This window comes from Etheostoma spectabile, chromosome 12 (assembly GCF_008692095.1).
Source record: "Etheostoma spectabile isolate EspeVRDwgs_2016 chromosome 12, UIUC_Espe_1.0, whole genome shotgun sequence".
Classification (NCBI taxonomy): Eukaryota; Metazoa; Chordata; class Actinopteri; order Perciformes; family Percidae; genus Etheostoma; species Etheostoma spectabile.
This window is the reverse complement of record NC_045744.1, coordinates 20,999,404-21,027,194: the sequence shown is the minus strand read 5'-3', so window position 1 is coordinate 21,027,194 and position 27,791 is coordinate 20,999,404. Positions and strand designations below refer to the sequence as shown.

The 27,791-nt window shown below is 40.7% G+C and overlaps 1 protein-coding gene across 1 annotated transcript; it reads right to left on the bottom strand.

Moving 5' to 3' along the window:
* Positions 1 to 8: 8 nt before the first annotated feature.
* On the bottom strand, positions 9 to 27,090 carry rab2a (RAB2A, member RAS oncogene family). Its single transcript, XM_032531411.1, has 8 exons — positions 26,825 to 27,090; positions 18,376 to 18,447; positions 17,139 to 17,206; positions 14,764 to 14,846; positions 12,997 to 13,089; positions 12,400 to 12,511; positions 6,153 to 6,221; positions 9 to 1,394 (listed from the first exon to the last, which is right to left on the bottom strand). The coding sequence occupies exons 1-8, from the start codon at positions 26,868 to 26,870 to the stop codon at positions 1,299 to 1,301; spliced, it is 639 nt and encodes a 212-aa protein (XP_032387302.1). The 5' UTR covers positions 26,871 to 27,090; the 3' UTR covers positions 9 to 1,298.
* Positions 27,091 to 27,791: the final 701 nt, after the last annotated feature.

Genomic DNA, 27,791 nt, shown 5'->3' with positions numbered 1-27,791 from the left:
TATGTTTTTTTTGTTTTTTTCCAGGCCTGGTAAAGAAATAACTAGACCACAACTAAACACCAAGCTTCACCTTAAGCAACCAAAAAGCTACAGAAACCTAAAGAGCCATATATACACAAAAATGTGCCTGATAAATATAGTTAACAAAAAAAGTCTTGATTTCCAACAGTTTCCCACTTTTTACTTCATAATGGAGGCCGCTGCTCTCAACATCCCTTAACGTTTCTCTAACTTTCCTGCTTTTCCTTTCTGTGGTTTCCCAAAAGGATCCATTTTCACACTCAACAGTTTGGTCTTTTATTCTCTCTCCAGACAATTTAAAACACGTTTTAAGCCACAACCAGTTTGTAGTGTTCATTAAATACAAGTCATCTGCAAGTCAACATAGAGGAAACAAAAAGAGAGAGAGAACAAAAGAGAGAAAGAGAGAGAGAGATCAAAACTACATGGCGAAAAATAGGGAAAGGACGCACAAAAAAACGTGATCATTTGCACTTTGTTTTTATGGACAGATGATACAGAATGACTTGAATGGCTCCTACACCTCCCAAACTGACATACTGGAATACCTTTATCGTCCCTATACACACAGGCACAGCATGAAAACTGACTCAACATGTAGGAACATGCCCTGCTATCTACATGCTGCATCATTATTTTTTTTTTATTTTTTTTAAACGTTTCATGGTTTATTCCATACAGTTAGCTGTTCAGAGTGTGTTTAATCTCCAACCATGACCACATTGTTAGCGAACATATACCATTTTAATGATTCTGAGATAAAGTCATATCCCAAAAACAACAACCTCATGAATTAGGAGGAGTGTGGAAATTAAACTGCTGGAACGAATTCTTCACATTCCAGCATGTTTTTTTTGTTTTTTTTAATAAAAGATAAAAATCCATTTATCTAACAAAAAAAAAAAAAAAAAAAAAAAAAAAAAAAAGGTCAACTGCGAAACTTCTGAATTTGGTGGCTAACCCTGCAGGTGAGACTGACTGTCCTTGTAAAGACTGTAGGAAGTCAGGTTGATTCATGGGAACACAGCCCCTAGACCCTTGGGTATGATCAAGGGACCGAGGAAAGACATGGCTGAGAGACAGAGAGAGAAAAGGACACAGAGGGAGGGATGGATGGATGGATGGATGGATGGATGAAAGAATGGAGCAGTAGCGAGAGAAAGGTTAACCAACTGTTAGTGAGCCTGGACAGTTCTGTAGAAACGCAAGGGAGGGTCAGAGAGGGCGAGGAGGAGGAGGAGGAGGGGTTGGAGGAGGAGGTGGTGTGTTTTGGGGCTTCAGCAGCAGCCCCCTCCAGCCTGTTGGCCTCCCTGGCTACCGGACAGCGTGGAGTTGGTGGTAGGATGCTGGGGTCCAATCTTAATACCATTAGCCTGTGTGGAGACAAAGACATCCAGAATAAGATAGAAATTAGGTTAGAAAACAACAACAACCGCAGCACAGTAGGACAACGGATCACTGCAGTAACAAAGTGACTAAATCTGTTGATAAGAAAGTGTATTATTTTGTGGAAAAAACCTGGTCTATCCTTACGTTTCATACTGCAATACTTTATGGGCAAGTACATTTTCGACAATCATTTGTAAATTATTCCTGCATAAACAGGTTTAAAGTGCTCAAATTATGCTCATTTTCAGGGTCATAACTGTATTTAGAGGTTATATCATAATAGATTTCCATAGTTTAATTTTCAGAAAACACCATATTTTTGTTTTACTGCACATTGCTGCAGCTCCTCTTTTCACCCTGTGTGTTGAGCTCTGTTTTATCTACCATCCCGTTGGGAGTCGCACATGTGCAGTAGCTAAGTAAGGACTACTAGCCAGTCAGAAGCAGATTATGAGGGCCAGCTAGCAGCAAGGCGAGGATTATAACGTGTTACAAGGTGACGAGCTCTTTGGTGAACGGAGTTTTCTGTTGGAGATGGTAAGTCCCTTTGGGGAGGAGTTTGGGCTTTTTCACTTTTTATGGACGTAGACATGCAAATCTGTGCTGTTGGCCATTAAGCTGCCATCTTGACAGTGCTAAGGTTTCACGTAAGATAGAGCTAAGGAGACCAAAATAGATTAAGCTATCATATTAGCGATTTTGGACCATACACTTTTACATAACCACCCTCAGCTGCAGTATTAACAGCTCCAAAACAGAGGCACGGTTTACAGTCAGTTGAGGACTCCATGTTACAAATATGTCTCTTGAATAAACTCGAATAAGCAACCAGGAACCAAGAAAGCTAATTGTAACTGACAGTTAGCTTTCTAGCCAACTGACTGTTAGCTTTGTGGGCTATGGGTGACGGCCAGGGTCACATGACTGACATTCAGCCGGGTCAGTAGACCAGTTTTCAGCTGCCTTACTTGCGTGTGTACTTGAAGAATGTAAACCGTGAAGAAGCACATAACAACCGTCCTCGAAAAATTAGTAAAACACGATACAGCAATAAGTAAAACAGTACAGCTAAAGTAAGTAGTAAGTAAGTAAAGTTAATCAACGTCCTGTGTTATTCTCTCACCTCTATTTACATTTGACACATTGTTTTTTTTTCAAAAATAATGCAATACATTGGCTAACCTTTCAGAATATATTTTATTCATTATAAATATTCATGTAAACTTTATCAGATTTTGGAAACCACATAAGGATCCCCTTGAAATAATTTGCTTTTTAATTTCTATATCTCCAGCCTCCACCAGATGTGTTTACAATTTCTACAAAAATATATCAAATGAGCACAGGGCCATTGTCATTGTTAAGACCATAAATGTAATTTCCAGAAGTTCCTGTTGCAATTTCCCCACTGTACTAATTTCTTCCAATACCAACACCTAAAACAACAAAACATTATAGCACATTAGCTTGCTAGCTACTGTGCTAGATTGGCTACCTCCAGGTCATAGAGGTCCACGTAGAGTCTCCCTGTGGGCTACTGTGGCTGGCTAGAGATTGAATTTTCCCAGCTAGCATGTCATCAGTTAACTCACCACCCAGCCACACAAGGATGACTAACTCTGCCATGCCAGTACCCTAGTGAGACTGGGTACTTATTCAAACATACCCGGTGTACCCGTGTGTCTGGTCTAAAAATGGGGGCTGTACTTGATGGGAACTTGAAGGCGACAGGGTACACACAATAGAAAGTGGGCGGGAGGTGACCAGGTGGAGGTTCAACGGGGTCCCAACAGCAAATCTTTGCCCCAGGGCCGTCTAACAGATTACTATGGCCATGGGCAGATTATTTTTGATTTGATTTATTTAATTGTATCAAGACTGCCTTACACACGAAAGGACATCAAATACAATTGAGGATAAAAACACAATAAAGTCCAGGACTTATTTCCACTGTGGTCCTCAACTTATAACATCAGGACAAGACAAGACATATAGGCAATGGTTACTTTCCCTAATACTGTCTTAAATTTAAATTATGTGGACAGAGGTAAAAGTACTAAACCCTAACCTTGTTTTACTCTTGTCATTCGTTTTTAATCATGACAAGAGTTACAAATTATAATCACTCACTCAATAAAAAAAAAAAACACTGAAGAATGAGTGCATGACTGTTTTCATGGTGAAATCAACATTGCATAGCGCCTGCAGGGGCTCCTATTAGATCACATCACAGGGGAAGCAACAGGTGCTGCTGCACTGCACAAAGGTAAGGGAAAGACCAGTAGCACTCAAGGACACGAGGAGGAAAAAAGCCCTTCTACAAAAGAGAAAGAGAGAGGCAGGCAGGTGGGTGGTAGAGAGACATTGCTCTTTCATCTCTCTCACCCCCCTCAACTGGAGAGCTCTTCCCCTCTCTCCCTCTGTGTGCTGTAATGCTCACGTTCCCTCTCTGTGTTTCATCATCTCTCTCTCGGTGTGGTTGTGGCCTACTCTCGGCCTCACTCTCTCCCTCTGTGTATACTTATCTCACTCCCTCTCAGTGTAACTCCCCCTCCTACACTCAGTAGCAGTGGTACCTCTGGGAAACACTGTATGCCTTTAAATCACATTTATTGAGCTAAGGCCATGTGTGTGTGTGTGTGTGTGTGTGTGTGTGTGTGTGTGTGTGTATGGGGGTGTGAGAGTAAGTGTGTGAGTGTTTTCTCATAGTGGCTGCCAACATTTCTGTTGGGGTTTCCCTCTCTCTCTCTCCCTTAGCCAGTCAGCTGATGTGGCTTGGCTGGCCGGCCTGCCTTCACGCCGTCTTACTGTTACTAATAACAAAAACGCTGGCTGGCTGGCTGGCTGGCTGGCTGGCTGGCCGGCTGGCTCCAGTCCTGTCTGATTAACATTTATACTTGCTGACTGGCTAAAGGGACACATATAGTCCAAGACAGAGGACGCACACACATTTCTGTTTATATGCTACATCGGCAATTTTTCACACGTTTGCAGGCACACGTGATCTGTGTGTAGACTGCATGAGGACGGTCTGTGTGGACCGGGACGTCATGATTTACGACGTGGTTAAGAGTTTTCTTCTGAAGATAGTAAACTCAGAGTACATCCTCTGAATCACTGCCTACATCTCAGATTTGTTCGGTGATCTAAATAGGTGCCGTTCTCATTGACCGCCAATTCCACCAGTTGGAGAAACAGTCGACTAATCAGAGATTTGTAATCTGGATTAAGAGTGGGATGTGTGGCTAGCTAGCTGGCTACATTCATTAAACATGCCAAATGTGGATGAGATCAATGTAGCTGTAAATGTTGTTGGAAGTCCACATACAGAAATAACAACTCATTTATCAACATCTTGTTGATAAATGGGAAAAACATTAAGTTAAATGCTCTTAGCAGCAGCTACCGCTGCATCGAAATCTTTTTCTCTCTGTTTTGGTCCAAAGATGATGTCATCTACAGTGGATAAATCAACACAACAACACTAGCGTGAGCGTTTTAATATCAATAAGGATTATTGAACTTTTGGAAAACAATGAAATGCATCTGGGAAGTGTCTATACAGCAATAACATTAGGAAGACAGCTTTCCATCAACTCTAACTTTCTCTGTGATCACAGTACAGCTGATCACACAATACAATGATTGTCAGTAATCTGCATTCATTTTGTCAGTGTGGCAGCACAGTAAACACACAGTTTGCCTGGTCAACAGGTAGCATTGTGAGCACTAATTTATGCTTGTTCAGGTGCTTGATACTGGAAAATGTGTTTAATGTAATCAGAGTTTTTTTTACCAGATGTGCTCTGGGATGTACAGCTTTATTTTTTTCTGACCAAAACAAAACGACATAGAACAAATTAAGCCTTTTTTTTTTTTTAAACTATTGTTTAGACATTCCTGTGTGGAAAGAGATTAAACCAACTTCTAAATGCCAACGTGGCGTAGTGTTTTAGGTGTGAATTGTATTTTTGGAGACTGCAATTTAAAGTAAAAGTAGTATGTAACTAATAACTCGGTAGTAACTAATGCATCTGCTCTGCATACTTGCTGACAGGCTTGGTGTCTTGTCTTTCATGTCTAAATCACCGCTCCACTGAAAAGATAACAAACTGGTTGACTGAATAGCAAACTTGGTGATAGGAAGGTTACAGACTGGCTGGCTGCCTGTTTGTTTTTTTGCTGAATGACTGAGACCTTGTGGGATGTGAGGAATTTATGAGCTGGCAAAATGCCGAGAAAGAGAGACAGAATGTGTGTTGTGTGTGTGTGTGGTGTGTGTGTGTGTGTGTGTGTGTGGTGTTGTGTGTGTGTGTGTGTGTGTGTGAGAGAGAGCAAGAGAGAGAGAGAGAGGCCAAATGTGCGTGAGAGAGAGAGAGAGAGGCATAGTGTGTAAGAGAAAGCGAGAGAGGCAGGGTGTGTGTGAGAGAGAAAGAGAGAGTGAGAGAGAAAGAGAGAGAGAGAACTGAGAATTGAAGAAAGAGCAAGTGGAAAATAGAGCAGGGGAGAGGAGGAACGCAGGGAGTTTTGCTTGGCTGGAGTCAAAGGAAGCAGAGAAGAGGGTCCCCCCCCCTTTTGAGAAGAGAGGGAGCGTGGCAAACCACACACACTGCTGGAAAACTAAGGAGAAAGACAGGAAAAGAAGAGAACAAAGACTGGAAGAGAGGAGAATGCCCTAAAAAAAGAGAACAACAATGGAGAGGTTTGAGAAGGAAGGAAAAACAGAGTGAAGTGTGTCTCACCTCATTGTTGATATCAAACACTCCCTCCTGGATCTTCTCATAGATCTCCTTGGCTGTGTTGATGAAAGCCTGAGATAGAGACAGGAAGTGAGACAGACAGAGAAGAGGAGATTAAATTCAAATTCAAATGTTGACTCCTCATAAGGAATGCAAAACAGATTGAATGCAAGTTTTTGAACAACTGCTAAATATTCTTGTTAAAACATGACTTTTCTCAGCAGATCTTTTGTGGCTGTAAACAGTCAATCACTATGGCTGAAAGTGTGATTTGATTTGATAAATATTCAGAAATACTGGTAAGGAGCTCGCACATTCCACATTTAAGAGGTGGCTGCTGAACAGCATTGCATTCACAAGTTGCGGTAAACACTCATCAAACCAAACATAGACGCCATGAAAAAACAGATGTGTGTCAAGTATGGCATGTCGAAGCTTTACACCAGCACACAGACTGCAAAATTACACTATACCTAAATGGCACCACTATACAAAAATAAAATTAACCAGTGTCCCTTGCGTACTGATGATGTGAATAGAAACCAATATGGCTGCCTGGGAGGCTCACAAACTGCACTCAGATATTTAAAAGACTTTGGGAGACGTTTGGTGGTGGCAATGTTAGGTATTGTTAGAAAATGAGCTAAAACATACATAAAAGGTTTAAAAAAACAAACAAAAAAATCACAATGGAAGATTAAGATCACTTTTGGGGATTGTACTGCTTTCATGACAGTTTGAGAATGCGAGGAAAAGGGGGAGAGAGAGAGGGGGGATGACACACAGCAAAAGGCTGCGGGTCGGCTTCGAACCCAGGCCGCTGCCAAATAGTCAGCTTACAATGGGCAAACGCTCTACAGGGTGAGCTAGAAGTTCCCCCTGCAGCTCCTAAAGTATTACTTTAACATTTTTTGAAAATGCACATGTATGATATCATTCTGTGACAGGAGAAGACCAGTATGGATCTCATGTGTGTGCATTAAGTAGAGCTTAAGACCGGATGTAGTAAGATTAGCATAGGGACTGGAAGCAGATGGAAACTGCTAGCCTGGCTTGGTGAGGTGTAGTGAAAAACTACACCCAACAGCAGACCTCACAAATTGAAACATTGTATCTCTTCAGAAAAGTAACAACGACACGTTGAGGGTTTAGGGGGAGTTATGTGCTGGAGCCATTTCGTGGTGATGTGAACCACAGCCGGGCAGGGCGAATTTTTGTGCAGCTTCTGACAGTCTTGTGTTGCCAGTTGATTTGGCAGATAAGGAGCAAGCTTGTCTGTATGGAGACCAAAGCCAAACCTGTGCTCACCAACTGAATCTAAACAGGAGACACTGCACAGAAGTACTGAGCGGCTGTTCATTAAACATCCAGAACATCCCACTAAAACCACAACAAAACCCTCTCACTCTTGAAAAGTAAGCAAATAAGTATTATAGGCTTTTTTTTTCCCTTCAACAACGTTTTTATTAATTTTTCATTGCAAATAAAATTTTCAAAACACACATCCGTTCTTAAAAGAGGTCATCTACTTTACTTTTTCCATTCTTTGCCCATATCTGGAATCCTGCATGCAGCATGCCTGTTCCCGATACTAGAATTTTGAGGTGCTACTGATATTTGTAATAAAAAAAATTAAAAAAACAACATACATACAAATCTATTTACAGTGTAAAAAACAATGTGCGAGTGCTCTCTATTGGACAAACCACCTAACGGTGACACGGTTTTTCATTTGTATCAAACTGAGTTTGGTATTTCTGTAGTTTAATTTCTTGTTACTTAGCGGCCAACAAATACTACGATACCCATACCTGTCTGATTTATCGGTCTAAATTTAAAGTGTATTTCATGCAATGTTGAGAAATATCTTTATTATTTGACAAGCCTGAAACTGAATTACATGATTTTCTTCTTCTTAAAATCAGGCTCTCACAAGATGTGTAGCTTTAAGTTAAAATGTAATCAAATAAAACCATTGTTGACTTTTGCAAAGTCTTTCCTTTATCCCTCTGATCAAATAAAAACTGCTGTTTTCTTCTTCCTCAACACATTGGTTTATGTCCTATCCCAGTATTCAGTTTCACACATCAAGGAAGGAAGATGCTTTAAGAAAATGCAGTTTTGTTTGGACTCAAAGAGATCAAGATGCAGAGTACTTTAAGAAGTCTGAACACTATCTACGGGCCTTTCAAAGCTTTTAGAAGACCTTGTTTGCTTCTGGTTGTCAACAGCTGCTAAAAAGAATAAGATATGAGCAGAGCGCACACAGAGACTACACACAATCTGTTTTCTTTCTAGGCACAAACACACCTCACTAACAGCACTGTGAGGATCAAAGATGATATAAAATGTGGAATTAAGCTCCCTGAGCTACTCGCCTATGACTGTGGTATCATTGCAATTGTCTCCAGGGACAGTCTCTTAGTGTTTGTGTCTCAAGGGTCAAAACTGGAGAGCAACTAGGATATACTTCTTGTGCAGTTTGCATGATCAGACCAGGGCTAGCTAAGTCAAAGGCCGCCTTTCTCTTACCTGCCACCGCCCTGGTTGAAAATTCCAACAAAAACGTGAAGGCCTTTTATTTCCCAGACAAAACTATTGTGCCATTTCCCGGCAGCTGCTTTGATGTGCTTATACCAGTAGTTCTTAAACTTTCTCACATCAAGGACCCCTAAACTGACACAAATTGGACCATGGACCGCCTTCTGGTAAGACTTTGTCCCAGGATACCATACCCGATAGAATTTTTGTTTTATAGTGAATAAAACCCATGAGCAAAATAGTCCTGCAATCTGTCATTGTGTTACTTATGGATGAAATTATAGTGGAAATAAATTATTCCTTTTTTGTTGGGGACCCCCTGGAACCCCTTCAAGGACCCCTGGGAGTCCCTGGACCCCACTTTGAGAACCACTGGCTTATACCAAGCGTTTAACACATTACACATGGCACTGGTGCAGAGGCCACGGGGGAAAGATACGTCAAGTAAGCGATGGATTGTTGAAGGCAAACAAATGTGTGTTTTAGCAACTGCCAAATAAAAGGTGAATTTGGCCGGGGATGGCTCTTTCTGGAGGCTGCTTTAAAAGCAGCGGGGATAAGGAGTGGGGCTCCGGTTTGTGATTTCCTCGTCTCAGTGATCATCTGGGTGATGCCATCAAATGTGCGCTAGCATGTTCCACTACCAATTGCCTCCACGCACAAATCTGTCAGGTCAAGAAGAAGTGTGTTTCATAAGCAGTCATTAAAGAACTGAAAATATGGCCTGAACTTCTACCTGACACTCAGTCTGAAAATAGACAGGAGCCCAAGGGTGCTCTCTTGTGCACTCGGTCCTATTCACTCCTGTCCTCTTTCCTTCCTTTAACACACATCACTGTATGTCTTGTTCCTTCACAGATCTCTACACTTCTTGAAATATTCATTTTGGGTGTGTGTAGATCGTATGACGGGAGTAAATGAAAGGAGAAAACAGGGATAAAACATGGAGAAGTAGAGTGGAGAAAAAACATTTAGGGAAAGGAAAAACTAGAGGAACAGTATTAACAAGTAGAGAAGATATTAACAAGACAAAAAAAGAAAGGACTAGAGGTGACAAGCATGAAGAGTTAAAAAAAAGCAGCAAAGAATGGAAAGAGAGAAAAGGTAAAATAAAAAGGAGAAGTTAAGAAAAATAGACAAGAAAACGGATAAAAGAAAGACGAGAAATAAAGAACAATAACAGAAATGAGGAGGCAAAGGAAAGGGTCTCAAGGAAGGGAGGACATAAGGAAAGAAGAAAGGACTGGAGATGAGACCATGAGAAGATGCTTACAGGAATCTCTCTCTAAGGACCATCCCATCAGCCAGTGTCCACCCACAGACCCTGACGACAAACCTAGCGCACTGATTGGTTGCTGGATGTCGCTGAGGGGAGGTGGGGTGGAGGTTATGAATATGTATGAAGTTATGTATAACTGGCTGATATACTGCTGGAGAGAGAAAGGGAGATGATGGAGAAGAGGGAGGAGGGGAGGAGAAATGAATGGAAGAGGGCAGGAGGAGAAAGGGGAGGAAGATATGTTTGAGGAGGAAACGGAGGGCAGGGTGGGGGGAAGGAGGATGGGAGGGAAGTAAAGAGCAAATGATGGACGTCGAGGGATGAGGAGGGATGGCGCGAGGAGAGATGAAGGGAGGCGAGGTATCTCGAGGATTCAGAGGACACTAATGAGACAAATTAATCATCACACACACACACACACACACACACACACACACACACACCACACACACACACACACACACACACACCACACACACACACACACACCACACACACACACACACACACACACACACACACACACACACACACACCACACACACACACACACACACACACACAACACACACACACACACACACACACACACACACACACACACACACACCTCCCCCTCATCTTAACCCCAGTGAGCGCTCTACTCAACAGTGATGTGGGTGTTTGCATGATATAGGCCAGGCAAGCGAGGGTAGAAAAAAAAAAATCAATGTAAACAAACACACACATACACACTCTGCAGTGCCCCCGGCTGGCATGCCGTGCAGGATGGGATTACTTATGTGATTGGATAAGTGAGAAAAGGGTCCCCGAGGAAAACTGCCATGCATTTATTACACACAACAACACCCGGGGTGTGGCTCTGCGAGGGGCGGAGCAGTTCGCTTCATGATGCTAATGGAAAACGGGCAAGGTTGGCTCCAGCATGGTGAGCCAGGATGCTACAGGTAAACAGTCCAGTCAACGGCAGGTTTTTGTGATAGTGTGATAATCTATTTAGGGAGAGCACTTAGACAGACTATAAACTACAATAGGTGCTAAAAGCTAACAATAAGACTGATTATTTATCATCCATCCCAACATAACTCTGTTCACCGTTCAAGACTGCACTGAGGTATTTATCTTTTAACGTGCACAGACTGATATACCATTCATAATACACATCCAGCAACACTCAACATGTTGTTGTACTGTTGTTGTTTCCACAGTGACACAGCACTTCAGTGGTGGTTATGAGGGAGGCAATGCTTTAGGTAAATGTCCTCTGCGTCATTTCTGGGAATTTTTTGTTCTTCCTGTGAATCCTTGTGCTAAGGCTTTCTAAATACAGTGTGGGAATGGCAGATTCCACCACTGCCGATTACAACTATACAGAGAGGTAATGACTGAATGTTTATACATTGTATAACTATTGCATAAAGAATGTGAACTATACATTTTCATTATAATTAATTCAAATCTTAAAAAACAAGAACCTTAAGTTTTTTTTTTTTTTTTTAAATGCATCTGTTTCTGGCAAAAACAAGACAAGAGTCTACAGCCATGCTAGCCACTCTATGAAACTATTCTAAGGAAGTGTTTTGAGGTTATACTAACATCACTATGCTAAGATGCTCACACTGACAACGCTAACATTAGGATGTTACCAGGCATAATGTTTACCATGTTTGCCCACTTAGCTTAGTGTGTTAGCATGCTACAATTTGCCAACCACTTTTGGACACAATTCAAATTTTAAACTGATGATGGCAACTGAGGACATGTCAGGGAATCAGTAGGATCCCTCCTCTGTGAAACATGAATATCTGTCTAAATTTTCACACCAATTTATAAAATAGTATTTCAGCCTGGACAAAAATGGTGGTGCTTAGAGCTTTTAAACAGCAAGCATGTAAGGACATTTACAGAAAGTAGGACAAAATGGGTAAATTAATCATTAAATGTGATTTTTCACAGGTTAACTGTTTGCTGCGGGAGTTGGGACTCATGACTTCAGTATTTCCAAAGTCCTGGATACAGCGCTGGAAGGGCTCTATGTCTCACAAACTGGCTTAATATCAAAATATACAATGAAGAATGATAAATGAAAGCTGGGCTTTGAGACTAACTGTAACAGGACATTGACACATTGGCCAGTGAACGAGAAGAGATTTACATTACATATGAGCAAAAAACTGTTAGCATTAGTGTTTACCTGCAAGGAGTAGTAGGTGGAGTTTATACAAGTGTGGAACTCAAACAGGTACAGGTAAGATGTCAGTTAGTGAAGTCATGCCAAAACAAATATATAATTGTCAGGTACTTTACTTATCATTCTATATGTCTATATATAACGGCAACAACAACTTGTCACTTTGAAAATGTAGCCTGTAGTGTATGTGTACATGGGTATATCTATGTGCGTGTGCACATAGATAGTATTATTATTACCTCCTCTACATTAGAGGCAGTCTTGGCTGAAGTCTCCATGAATATGAGGCCATGTTCTCTGGCAAACGCTTCACCTTCCTCTTTCTTCACCTCTCTCCTCGACTCCAGGTCACTAAAAACAAACACATTGATACAATGACATAATGTGTTTTCACTGGTCAGCTAAAAGTAGAAAGATGCAAGGTGCCCGGATAGATCAGTTGGTAGAGCGGGCGCCCATATATAGAGGTTTACTGCTTGACACAGCAGGCCCGGGTTTGACTCTGACCTGCGGCCCTGTGCTGAATATCATCCCCCCCCCTATCAATTCTTCAGCTGTGCTGTCAATAAAGGCCTAGCAATGCCCAAAAATTAATGTTAATAAATGTTTTCTATCACCACCAGGCTTTTGACATATCTTTATCCCGTACAACACTATGTTATACAGGCTCATTTAAAAATGCCTAAATTATGTATTTAACTTACATTAGTGAAGAACAGTTTGATTTATTTAACTTTGAACACAAGCTACAGTGTTAAGTTAGGACCCTCCACACACTGTGGATGGTCCCATCTAATGTAGGACAGGATGTAAACATCACATGTCATGCATCTTACCTCTTGTTACCAATGAGCATTATGACCATATTGGAGTTGGAATGTTGGCGAGCGTCCTCTAACCAGGTCGTCAAGTGATTAAAGGTGTCCCTTCTGTTAAAACAAACACAGAGTCTAGTTTCAATCTACTTTCCCATTGATAAAACAAAAAGACAAAATCCTACCATGAAAGAGCTTTACAGAATACACATTGGTATCTGATTTGTCTGATTTTTTTTAATTTTTGTTATTTCCACTAACTCCAACCGGCCCGTCAGACGCCGCCTACCAAGAGCCTGGGTCTGGGTCTGTCCGAGGTTTCTGCCTTAAATTAAGTTTTTCCTCGCCACTGTCGCCCTGTTGCTTGCTCTGGAGGAAACTACTAGAACTGTTGGGTCCTTGTAAATTATGGAGTGTGGTCTAGACCTGCTCTATCTGTAAAGTGTCTTGAGATAACTGTTGTTATGAATTGATACTATAAATAAAATTGAAATTGAAATTGAAAATTGAAAATTGAAATTGAAATTTGACTTTCCCTTGTATGGTGAATGATGCTTCCTCTTGCGCCTCACATCACCTCTTACTCCACCAGCTATTTTTATTTAATGGAATGAATCCTATGTAAATCTGAACACAAACATTTTGCACTGGCCCTTTGCTCTAGTTTACGGTCCTCAAAGAAGACATACTATCCCTCTAAAAGGTCCACGGTGCCCCACACAATTTTAAACAATATTAAACTCCATATTGGTCCTAAAGAATATCCACAGAAAATCTATCGACATCAGGCCAATCCTTCTTTGACACAGAGAAAGCTGTTGGGAGGGGAGATTTTGACCTGATGGTAGTGCTGGACAAAAGGTCACAGGGTCAGGACAATCATTAAGAATCAACCTCTGGAGACTATGAAGATCAATAACAAATCCAATAGTCAATCTAGCAAGTAGTTGTCTTACAGTATATAAATTGCTCTGGACCATAGCGTTGAATTGATGTAAAGACAGACCAAGACCAGCTGCTAGTGGGGTTTGAGCTCAGTGTAAGTGCATCCAAGATAGATTTGAATCAGATTGAGTGACACTTCTTCTTTTGCCATTATCAGCTCAGAATTTTCATTTATTCTGTGAAATATAATATAAAAAAAGTTTGATTCAGACATTCAAGGTTCACAGACGATAAATCCTAACAACGCTGGTGATCCTTTGACTTGTCCTCTGGCACCACCACGATTAAATTGACCACCATTAAATTGGGTTCACACATTCATTGCTCCACCATCAGGTCAGTTTTGTCCAATAGTTTGCAACCAACTACCTGAAAAACTGTTGATTCCCATCAACCTCAGTGGCCCTTTGAGTTTAGTGGTAATTAGCAAATGTTAGCGCACTAACACGCTAAACTATGATGCTGAGCATGGTAAACATTATACCTGCTCTATCAGACATGTTAGCATTGTTATAGTTAGCTTCCTGGTGTTAGCATTTAGTTTATACTATCTGGAATTGCATCTGTGACCTTCTGGATTACATTTTGTTTGGTGCAGCTATATGTGTACCAAAAAGTCAAAAACATCAAGCTAACCTACAACATTTGTCCGATCACAATTTGCTCTCATCTTGCATGTTGCATTTCCATGGTGAGGAAAGGATGCTTGTACAGGTTGATGTCAAAGTCAGGGCAAAGTTGTATCATTGTTTCTTATTGTACAGTGGTATCCAACTTCACAATGTTCCTGAACGCAGCTTGGCTACAAAGTGTGTAGGGGTCTGTCTGATTGATTATGGTTACCTTGTGATGTCATAGACTAGCAGAGCTCCTGCCGCTCCTCTGTAGTAAGACCTGGTGATGGACCGGAACGACTCCTGACCAGCCTGCAGAAACACATACATATATTAATAAACAGAAATTGAAATCTGAATAATTGAAATGACCACAGACGACTGCTGATGCTTTGGTTTTCTAACAGGCCCGAACAGCAGGAGTCTGACGCTGGCTTACAGGCCTTATCTCTAGGTCATCCTCACACCAGTCTTGTCATCTACGAGTCCCGTTTACCGAGCCTAGTCCCATAAATGTTCTGTACCATTCCTGATTCTCCAGCACAGTCTGGCTCTGGGTTTTCAGTGAGATGGGGAGAGGACAGGACAGAGCAGAGCCTGTAATTAGATACAATGGAGTTCTCTCTTTCTTTCTCCATCTGTTACAATCCCTTTCTTTTTCTCTGCTCGTCTGCATAATCTCCCAGTTTCCTTACTTATGAACAACCCGCAAGGTCCCATCAGTGCAGCTGCAATGTTATAAAGTGTCATAGAGATTTAACCTGTAGCATTTACTGTATGTCATATAAACAGTCTGTGTAACCCTCCAGATCACGTTGTTCGTTCACTTCCCCTTCCATTACCACCCCTCATTGTCTCACCACTACTGTCTCTTTCTTGCATCACTCATCTTTTCATTCTTTCTCCATAAATCCCTGGGCCTCCTTCTTTCCATCACTCCTTTCACCATCTAGCTCTCTAACCTCCCCCCCCCCGCCATGTCTATTCACCGTCTGTCTCCGTCCCATGTACAGTAACAATGTTGTCTGTGTTTCGTCCAGGCCAGAGTAGAAAACAAAACAGCACTCTATCCTAGCAGCTGCAGCCCTGCTCTGACCTCATCTGAAAAACCAGACAGCCAGTCACAAACACAATCAGTCGGTGAATCATTAAGCAAGTCAGAAGACCAAGCTGCTAGTTGTCACCCAGGAACCCTGTCTGTTGGTCAATGAAGCAGTAAGACATCTAGTCCTCCAGTCACTGAGCCAGTTAGTTAGACACCCGTTCACATGGTTCAACCAGTCAGACAGAGGACCAGTCAGTGAACCAAACAGCTAGTTAGACATCCACTAGAACAGTCAGTCATTCAGCGAGCAGCCAACCAGTCAATAATGCTATTAGTGAATAAATGATAAATAAGGGTGAAAGAGAGGGAATGCTATGTCTGGCTGCCATCTGGCCCACATAATTGTGCGCACCAACACGGATACATGCACACACCCTTATTCATATGGCATTTGCAGCCTGCACAAAGATCCGACTTGGTTGCTCCAGCCATTTGGTGGTGGTGGTGTATTGTACAAGTCTAGTAAGCATCAGTAAACCCCGCTGGTTTTTATTGTGACCATCTAATCAGGGACTATACAACACCTGGAAAACCAGTCCATTAAGTAGCTGGTAGGATAGAAAACCTGCAGTAGTCGCTGAGTTTTGACAAGCAGGACTGACATCACTGCTGTGGTGCTTCTCCTCTCATGCAGGGAGCGGTGTTTTTCCATGGAGCTCCTACTCCACCTGCTGGTCAACTGGTTAACTGCATGGACAGGAAACCATGGTACCCAATGGTCTGAATCACACATCCTTTTTCTGGATCTGTCCCAACACCCACACTAGCAGTCTTGGGCAATTAGGTGCGTTTACGGGTCAGCACCAAAGTCTGCCGTACCACACCAGTTCCTTTGTTTGTCAGTTTATGACATGTGGAATTCAGCCTGAATCTTATTATAAACTTGATTTATTATTTATTTCTCTCTTCAACTGGAAAACTTTCATGTTTTGGGGTTTTCGTTAGTTTTGAGAGATTTGTCTAAAGCTGAAACATTGCTAAAAAAAAGGGAGACAAGATGAAAGATGTTGGTAAACTAATTAATCGATTCAAAGGTCAAACCTCTTTTCTTGGGCAGGTGAGTTGGAAAAGGCAAAGCGTACCAGCAATATTTTTTAAAGAAGTCCCGCACACCCCCCATTAAGCCTTACAAACCAATTACAACATTTATAAGTAAGCTTTCTTGTCATAGATCAGGAATCTAATTCATTCATTCATTCCAGATCCTTTCTTTATCGGGGCACGTAATGAAACATCATTTTATTTCAAGCTTGAATATTTATATTAAAATTAAATCCCATTATCAAAATTACCTTTCTGAAGAGTCAAAATGAATTATTATTTAAAAATGATGTGTCAATACAGAATTACAGGTTAAACTTAAAGTGTACTACCTGCAGAGATCCATAAATTTACAGCCTTATATTTAACTCAATAATTTAAGATTTGTTTAGGTCTTTTTACAGAGCCACTGACATGCTGCTGCAATAAGGAAAGCCTCCTATAAAAAGAAATATTACCGTATCCCAGATCTGCAGTTTGATCTGTTTGCCATCTATAGTGATCATCCTTGCTCCGAACTCCACACCTGGACACACAAAAACAGAAGAATGGGAACTGGTTACTATTAGGTGCTGGCTTAATAAATCGCCCTGCTGCTTATTAATGGGCCTTTTAATGAATTTATTATCTCAGGTGTCATAAAGAGGTCACATAAAAAACAACTTATTATGAGCATTATTAGTGGAGACTGGACTCTTATATCATAAAGAGTGACTGACAAAAACACAACAAATAGGGGGTACTTTTTAACGTGTTATAAAGTGATACTAGTTACTGTCTGGTCACAACATTTGACTCACTTTATTTAGAAAACATATTTTTTTGTTTTCTAAAGTATCAGGGAAATTTTCACAAATTTTCCAAATGTAAATATAGACTAAACATCACATATCAAATATCTACTTTACGGGGTCAGCTTCACTTTCACACCCCAAACAAAGCGCTACGGTCTACTTGGAAGTGGACTGAGACCCCCCTTCAATTACCTCAAAGGTGTCTTTGGCATTTCTGTACGGCAATGGTTTGTTACTTATTGCCCGACACATGCATAGCTTGTATAGTTGTAATAAGCAAAATTAAGACATATAATATAATATACTATACAATTTTAGCCAATTCCAGATGAGTTAACAAGACAGAGATGCTGTTGTGTATAGTGCGTGACCACTGAACACAACAAAACATGTAATTTTTTGCTCATGTGATGGGAGAATGGACTGTGCATGCAGTGGGTTTTCTTTTTTCTAAATTCCTATTTAATGGGATGCTGACAAATGATCTGTGCATGTGATGGGAGAGTGCACTGTTGAACGTGCATGGTTATAATTCAATTTAATAGGGCATACTTTTAACAAAAACATGCCATAAGCCTTTTTGTCTTGTATCCCTTCCCCCCAAATAAGTTCACTATTAAGAGATGCGATTTTTGGGATTTAATCTGTGAGAATGTTAGGGTGAGCTCAACTTTGCTTATCTGAAACAACAGGATGTTTTACTATGATAAAGGTTAATGATGTCAGTAACCTAAAGCGTATAATCAGCTCCACAAGTTTAGCCTGTTGGCACCAGCTGTACTGACTCTGTGTTGGTTATTAACAATGTGTGAAATTAAGAAAGAATGGTGATATTTTATACATGAATTTATTTCTTCTGATGATTAATTTAGTGCTGAATGTGTGGGACAGGCGCTCTTACCAATAGTGAGATCATGAACTGGCTGAAATCTCTTGTCTGTGAACTGTAGTAATAGACATGACTTCCCCACACCTGAAAAACAAACACACACCACATTACAGAAGGTCCAAAAGCTGCAAGACTGGAACCGAGATTATGGAGTCACACATACAAGCATGAAAACGGCCCGGATGTATTTTCAAAGGTGTCATGTGCTGAGAATAAAATACCACACAGGCCAACATCAATATGAAACCTATTACTTTTCCAAGCTCTGAACCCCCGCACGGCGCGGAGACACTGCTGTTTGTAGGTGACAACGCTCCGAAGGAAGTTACAGATGTATAACAATAAATCAATGACTTTCAATTCATTCAAATTAAACATTGTATTATTGGAGTCATCATTGAGTTCAAACAACCAACACTATTTCTCCAACCAAGCTCTGGAGTACCAGAGTTAATTACTTTCAAAAACAAAGTGAGACACAGCCATTAAAAGTTATCCCGACTGGTCCGGGCTAACACCGTCATGCTAACCCTGCTAACGTTACGTGGACCAGGTGGACCAGGCAAGCGGGCCGCGGCTGTTTACAATGTGTAGCCATTTCAATGGGTGTAGCCAACAACTGAGTTATTGTAAGCCGAGAGAAGGAGGCTGTAAATCGGGAAGAGAGGACCGTGAGTTACCAGTGTGTTTAGCGATTGTTGCCGTAATCCTAAACCAATAAAGTGTTCACTCGGGTGGAGAGGACGGCAAGGTAGTGTTATTTTTAATGGTTCCTATCGTAATTCTAGGACGAGGAAGTGTGTCTGTCTGGCGTGGGGCGAGGAAGGCAAGGTTGTTGTATTTTTTGCGGTTCCTACCGTAATTCTAAGCTGAAAAAGTGCGTCTGTTAGTTGGGTACAGAGCACCGCGTGAGCACAGGCTTTTATAACTGTTAATGTAGCGAAGATCTAATGTTAGCTCCTCCGCTGCGCTGTGAAGATGTCTGGCTATGTGAGACAAGCGTTTATGGATGCTGCAGTCTCAGCCTGGCAACCAACGAGAACTTTGAGTCTGGGGAGGAAGGGGGCGGGGGAGACGACTCACTCCAGTACTCCAGCAACTATTTTAAATACTAGCTGTCAGTATTATACATTGCACCTTTAGCTTTCAATGACAAGAAAAAACTAACACAGTGGACCATTGGATTACCAAGAGAGTGAATTATGCCTCCTGATATATAATCACAACAAATTCTAACAGCATTGTGAATAATTTGTGGAAATGCTATATGTCAACAGATTCTCAGAAGCCATTAGATACAGAAACAGTGAGTGGTTGAAGAATGTTTTCATGTATATTTAAGATACTACTAGATGTTTTGTTTGTAAAAATAAAAAAAAAGAAAAGTGAATCTTCATGAAAATATTATAATGCTTCAGTTTAAATGTGCAGCTTCTAAGAAAGGACAAAAGTGTCCAATAGATGATGAAGATTGCTATTTATTGCACATTTCACAGATGTGGGTTTAAGCTAAGATGAGCATTCAGAGGTTTGAGTTTAGGGAGCAAGTGTCAACTAGCAATGGATGGGAGGAGGGGTGGGGCGAGAAGAGAAGAGAAGGATGCTAATGAGATGGCCAGAAAGAGGAGCTGACAGACATTCAAGGAGGGGACAGAGAGGGATGTGGTCTTCCTCCTTCATGGTTTCTAATGGTTACCATTGTCAGGCAGCGGCGTTGCTAGGCAGGCATCATCATGTGATGATAATGATAAGAGATGGAGGGATCGCAAGGAGGGCAGCTATATAGGAGGTGTAACTAAAGGTCATCCTCAACTCCATCCCACTTGTTGGTGCAGTCAACAAACACCTGCTCACAATACATGTTTACTACCAAGGCTCAATGGCTATCATAGAGAAGACATTAAGCTAAATCTACTAAATTAGACAACATAAATTAACAGATGATTCTAGCTCAATTTCCTATTTCTAGCTAAGGGGCAACAGCATGACACCCTGTGGTACAGAGCATGAGCAAACTGCCTACAACAGCAGACGATTTTAAAGCCTGCTGTGCCTTGAAATGGTGACAGTGGCTACAATCAGTCATAATCAGTGGAGAATCATGCAATATGTTACAGTGCAAGGCCTTTTCTACAGCTTCTAGTTGAGGTAATAACTAGTGATGGCCAAATGAAGCTTCGTGAACCAGTGTCTTTATTTTCTGAGCCCACTAGATGGCGCCCTTGGTTTTAAGAGAACGGCCTAAGGCATTGCAATTCAGTGTATTCTCAACCCTTTGTTGAACAGAGAGCGCCGTCTAGTGGGCTCAGAAGATAAAGAGATTGGTTCATGAAGCTTCATTTGGCCATCACTAGTAATAACACCATACCTGAAGCTTATTTCATGCATAGGTCATTCAAAATGAGACAATGAAACTGGGCAATCAGAAAACAAAAAGCCAACCAGGTGACTGTGTGGCTGGTTAGAGACAGGTTTACTTGATGGATGATTGACAGGTAAATTAATTTCTCAGCTCTGGTTAAGCAAACATCAGTCTGCTTCAATAGAAAAGACTCATGAGATAAACAGCGGCCAGCGTTCTGCTTTCCTTACACTCTAGTGTAAGTGGTAGACTACAAATCTACATGCTAAATATAAGAAAGCTTTGACTACACTTTAATATTAGCCATGAGCAAGATGTTTCTCAACGGCACATTTTTTAGCCCTTTAAAAGACTGGTTTAGATACAAAAACAGTGAGCGGTTAATTGCTTGACACATGTTAAAAAACAAACAGAAGCATCAGAAACACAAAACAGGTTTGTTGCAGCCGCAGCTCCACTGAGATCTGGTGAACTTTAGTGATCATCCGTAGGCAATGTCTGAAGGGAAGGTCTCTACCGAACACCTAGAAAAACCTTTTTAGTGTTGAAACAGTAAAGTGTTAAAATATTTTTTATACTGACACCAACAGTAAAATTGCACCACACCTAATTAAGCTTTTAGAGACGAATCATATCTTTTACACTTAAACGTTAGACTCTAAGTCTAAATAAAACTCTAACGCCCATTTTTAAACTGAAATATGGAGTTACTGCTTGTGTAATTATTTATCCTGTTTGTATTGGGGTGAAATTTTTCTGGGTTGTTTTAAGAGCGGAACAATATTCTGTACTGAACAGCACAAGAATGGAGAGGAGATCGATCTGGAAACATTACACGTGCCCAACATAAACCAGAGCTTTGTTCTTCATACAATGATCCCTGGTCAATGTGACTGCTTTAACTGGAGCTTGGAAGTGGCAGTTCTAGAAAGCTGCCTGTAGCTGTGGACACAGCAACCAGTCCTTCAGCTCAACCAGGAAAAATGCAGGAGTATCCATTGAACAGGTTGTAATTACGGTTATTAGAAAAGAACATGCAGGCCAATAAAAAATTAACATATCTTTGACATTGCGCTATGTTTAATGAAAGATAGTTGATTAAGTTACATTAGTATCACAATTTCATACCAGCCATAACAATATAAGTGGCTATACTTATAAAAAAGAAAGAAGGCTCGTCTACACAGCAGGTGTTTCAGTCATGTTTTTCCGTCTGATCTCACGCACGTCTGACGGAACAGACGTGTAGGCCATACACGTTTGTATTTATAAAAAAGTTTGACCTGCTGGTGGCAACAGATGAAAAGCCAGATTGCACCCTAAGGGAACTTTAATGCGTGTACCTAATTTCATGGCGATAAAGCCAACGTTGTTCAGTATACTTTGGTACAGATAAACATGGTGGACTAATAAACCGACCGACACTGGCATCCCAAAAGCCCCAAGTGTGGCTAAAAAAATATGAATTAAATAAATAGGAATCTAAGGATAATCAAAACAACAAAATACCCAATCCAAATTTAGTTTAAGGTTCTTTTTGTGGTGTGTCTAATAGTGCCCTAACATACAGAGGTGATTTCAGACGCAAAGCGCTTGTCAGAAAATGAAAACCTATTCCATGTATGTTTAAAAAGGGGCTTCAAGATAAAAAAGTCAATGGAAACAATGTAGCTTTTTTTTAATTGACGGAATATGGCATCAATAACAAGTTAATTTTGGCAGGATGTTCCAGGTGGTTTCACTTCCTTTCCATTAATCAATGACCTGTGCTGCAGATGTGTTTGAGAGTTGAGCAGGCCAATAAGATGCTGCTCTGCTCACTTTCAGCAGTAACCTGAAGCTTGGCAAGGTCAGCAGATAGCACAGCATTCCCTGCTGGGGACTCTGACATAACGTCTGCCCAGAGGAACTGTCCTTCTATCAGTCACTATTGAGGTGCCTTTAGGCATGACAATTGACTTCTAGCCACTATACTTGAGCTGCCTAATGACAGTCATCCCAGTGGCCACCAGTTAAAGACGAGGGAGTTGTGATACCTAAAAGTCTACTTTAAAATAAATAAATAAATAAATAATAAAAAACATGAATATGGGGATTCCTGTGGTCAGGAGGTCTTAAACGCCGGCCATAAAATCACAATGTTCCCAGTTCAAGTCCGGCAGGGGACTTTTGTTGCATGTGTTCCCCCCCTCTGTCATGCTAAAACCACTGGCCTTGTTCCAATCCAGAGTTAATTTATAATACATAATACCACCTTGGCTATGAGGCCATTAGCAGAGTTGATCTGTCTAAGTCAGGTCATATAACAGCTACTGAGCCCCACTAGAGTCTCAGTTAAAGGTCCCACAGCATGACAATTTCACTTTGAGGTTTTTTAACAGTAATATGAGTTTTCCCCAGCCTTCCCATGATCTCCCAGTGACTAGAAATGGCGATAGATGTAAACCAAGCCCTGGGTATCCTGCTCTGCCTTTGAGAAAATTAAAGCTCAGACTGGCCGAACTGGGATGGTCCCCATATGAGGTCATAAGGGGTAAGGTTACACCCCCCCCCTTTCTCTGCTTTGCCCACCTAGAGAATTTGGCCTGCCCATGAGAAAGAGAGACGGCTTGCAAACAAGCAAAGCATGGCAGGTGGTCAAGGCCACACCCCCACCCTCTACCTCAAAATTCTGATAAAAGAATCTTTAAAAAAGTAGGTCGTCATTGAAAATGTGCAGATCTAGAGACACTATTTCATAGAACAGTCTATTTTTCAAGGTTTAAACAGAGACTATAATTTTCTTTCAGAGTCAGCCTGTCTTTCTCCCAACCAGATCTGTGGAAAGGCTGGCTGGCGGCCACTGGCTGAAAGAAAGAAAGTCCAAACTAAAATAGAATTGACATCTTCATTTTTAATGACCAGGATCAAGAGTTAAATCAATATTGACATACTTCTACAACTCCCAGCTACTGCCTAAGTCACTGCAAAGCGGCACACTTGAATGTTTGAATTTTGGCCTTTTTTATGAGACTGCATACAGTAGAGCTGACAGGAAAAAGCGGGGAGAGAGAGAGATGGGGAATGACATGCAACAAAGCTCACTAGCCAGACTTAAAATAAGGACTTGCACTAATATGGCAAGCGTATTAACCCATTAGCCTACCAGGATGTCCCAGTCAGTACTGCTTATTAACAAATTACACATTTCAGAAAGACTCAATGACAGGAATGTGTATATGGGTTCACAAGGACCAGAACACAGTGATGTGAAAGAATTATTTTGGATTAGAACTTTCCAGATTAGGTCACACAGATTTACCTTTTCAGTCAAAGGATCTAGTAAAACACCTAAGGAATACCTCTAGGGTAAAACAATACAATAACTAGTTAAGGTAGATAAAAATACAAGGCTTAAAACATGTGAGACATTTAGTGATACAAACTAAAGCAAAGAGAGAAAAAACAGTGCAGTTTAATGGTGTCAGCAAAGAAGATTTTTCTTCCATCCCAAAATGTTGCCTGTGCATTGAACCTTTAAAACGTTTATCTACTTCATCTGACTGGCTGGCGCTGGATCGTCTTCATTCTCTGTGTGCAGTGGCAATGCTTATCACATATCTGAGCCAACTAGATGAGTCAAATCATGGAATCTTCCTCTGCATTCACAACTATTGACTGCTGTTTGACCATTTACTATCAAAAATCACAACACTTGGTATGGAGAGTGTAAGGGTTGGACTGTGACCTGGAGGGCAATGGAAAGAAGACCAAGTCTTTAAAGCAGAAATAAAACAATGAATTCCTGTGATTAGGCATCTGTTGCCATGCAGCTGTACCAGCATGGAGACCAGAGGTTTTTGGTGGATGAAGCTATTGATCTTGTAAATTTGGAATCTATTGTTGTTTGTTTTGGTGCATCGACATTGCAGTTACTAAAGTACAAACAGACACACCCAACTGAAACATTTCAAACTACTGCAAACAACGACTATCCTCAGATAATGAAGAAAGATAATGCCTCGCTGTACTAACAAATAACCAGTAAATCTCGAGATAAGGAATCCTAAAGAGATAAAGACCCGACAAGTTACATTATGCAAAATGCTGGCAAAAATTAAGAAAAACAAAACAAACAAAAAATGAATTAAAATAAATGTGTGGATGCAAGTCAAATTGTAAAACCTTCTAACATGTCTGCAGCCTCACCTGTAAAAAGGTAAGACGCTATTTAACAAATATGACCAAATCATCAGGAGCTTTAAATAAAAAATAACTTCTATTTATTTTAAATTTAAAATATATGGCAGGCAAATGCTGAAATAATTCCTTCTAAGTAAATAAACTATGTACTGTTAGCATTGGTTAACCACTGATCAAAAATGATCTATTGTCAGCAAGTATTCTCAATTAAAGGTTAGATGTTAAGCAAAAAAATACCAACTTTGGACTCTGGCACATATATGTCAGTAGTTTTTTTTTTTTTTTTTTCACCATTTTATGGAGTAAAATACAATAAAATACTACATGTAACTGTTTCCCAGCTTTTTTGCTTTCAAAATGAAGTCTTCCTCACATGTTATGGTCTAAAATGTGATGCTTGTGTCAGGATGTATTTGGAATAACCAACTCACTTAACCATGATCAAATTACAGAATTAGTTTAATCTATAAAAGAACCTGACTGACTGCTTTTTCAGGCTTAAATTTTCCCTTAGCAAACAATACGGCAGATGATATCCCTAAACACAATTCATCTTCATAAAACCGCTTGCATCATGAACAGTCATTTCAGAATAATGAACACATGTAGGCTCCACTCTATAGGTTTCCTGCCTGATATGATCTGCGTGTTTTCATGGGTTTATGGGTAGTTAATACCTGTGAAACTGAAACTTGTTATTGCAATGATTATGTGTACCCACTCGTTTTGCTAAGGAAACCTCTAAAAAAAATACTGAATCACAACTGACCAAATTAGATATACAAAGACTTCTCTAGATGCATGCACTGTACACGGTACTGAGCAGAGTATTTCTGGTGTAGACATACATGTAATCAAGCTAGGACCTTGGCTGCATCTCTCTTCAGCATTCGCTGCTAGAGATAAACAACAACAGCAGCAGGCAAAACATGTTTTGCAATAACACTGTAGTAAGCTTTCTTGCCCAACATAGTAATCATCTCAAATTAATTAACACATATGTGCATTTTGACTCAATAGCTTACACTATAATGATTTTCTTGGTTTGGATTTCTATACTAACACTAAAACAATTCCATAACAATTTAATTGTTGCTTTCTTCACTCAAAAACCTGGTTGGGTCTTGGCTGTATATTCGGCCCCAGTCTTTGGTTTGGCTTCATGAACTGAATAATATTACTGTACATTTATTTCTCACTCTACTTGAGTAGACTGCTGTTAATCCTGTCTGCTATTTTAACACTGGTGCTACATCATTATAATTCAGCTGTATTACAAATGCACCTGCTGTCATCCAGCAAGCTAACTAAGCAGGCCGCTCATCAGGAAAGCAAGCTAACGTGAACATGGTCAGAAATAAAAACTGCTCTACGCCATTTTAGGGAATATTAGAGGCTTTAGCTTTGCGTTTTGGCCTTCTGTGACAGGAAGCTAAGCTAAAGGAAACTTTGTTATTTGATGATGCAGTCACCATACAAATATATGTTTATTATGATTATCAGGTCAATGTAACACTACCTAATGAGCCGAAAATGTGCTGTCGTGACAGCTGTTTGCTAATTATTTAGTGGAACAGCTAATGCTAGCTAGGCAGTTAGCTGAGCTAGCAAGCTGTGGCGAACACCCCCACCCTCGACGCAAGCAGACAATAGGCCCGACTGTGTCAACAACTGCTACTCTAAAGTAGTATTGGAAGATATTGTGTTAGGGTGCCTGTGTATAAATCTCTGACACTGAACGGGTGTTTAAAATATTACGCAAATATGTTAACACTGTAGAATTGGAGCTGTCATCCCACCCCTTGCGTCTCTGCTTTTACCACGTCATTGGACTATCCAACACTGCGGAAATACACCACTAGCTATGAGCTAGCTGAATGCTAACTGGCAGTCTAGCTGGCACTTGCTGCACCTTACCCGTGTCTCCAATGATGATGTATTTGAAGAGGTAAGCATACGCCATGGCCCCTGGTTTGTGCAGTCAGCTGTCTCGACCGTTACACCTTCGTTAAACCAACAGTGAACCGTGTGAAAAAGGTAGCTGACAGCTCGTTAGCCTGTTTTTCTCTGTCGGTGTTGGGGAAGGAACAATAAACAGCCAGAGCCTCAGCTCTACGTCACACGGTCCGCCCTCGCCACGCTACGGGATGATGTCTTCAGGGTCGTCTCGGAAAATGTAGCCTACGGTGTGTTTTGTTACTCCGCTCTTTATTGAAATAAATAAATAGATTTAGGTTGGTGTGGCACTTTTCACACGTAAACCAAACAGCTAAGCCCCCTTTGAAAATACAATTATTTTACTGTAAGAGATAGACAAACAGTGTCATAAAACAAACATTGTCTTACAATTATTTAGAAACTAAAAATGACTTTGGTTGCCCCTAGTGGCTACATTGCTCATTGCAGCCCATAACTCAAATTCAGTCAATAGGCTTGGCCTACTTGAAATTGCAAAAATCATGCTGTTTTCATGATTTTATGTCCCAGGCTGGTATTTGACTTTTAGGTTGTTTAGGTTGTTACTGCCCGTTGAGAAACCAGTGGTAGACTGTTTGCTTACATGAAGCCAATACGGCCATGTCACATTGTAGTACCAACCTAAGATTGCAGCATTATACTGTGTTAAGTTATTGCAACCTAGATAGCTCAAAGTAAAAAAAAACAACAAAAAAAAACAATAACGATATAACTACACTAAACAGTCATTTGTGGCAACAGTTTTGAAAAAGCAGCAAAACTTTTCTGCAGCTGAACTGTAGTTGCTCATCGTTTCCTGCAGGGAGAAGCAAAGTGCTGTGCAGTGCTAACACACGAAATAGAAATAGGTGTGTGTGTGTGTGTGTGTGTGTGTGTGTGTGTGTGTGTGTGGGGGGGGGGGGTTACT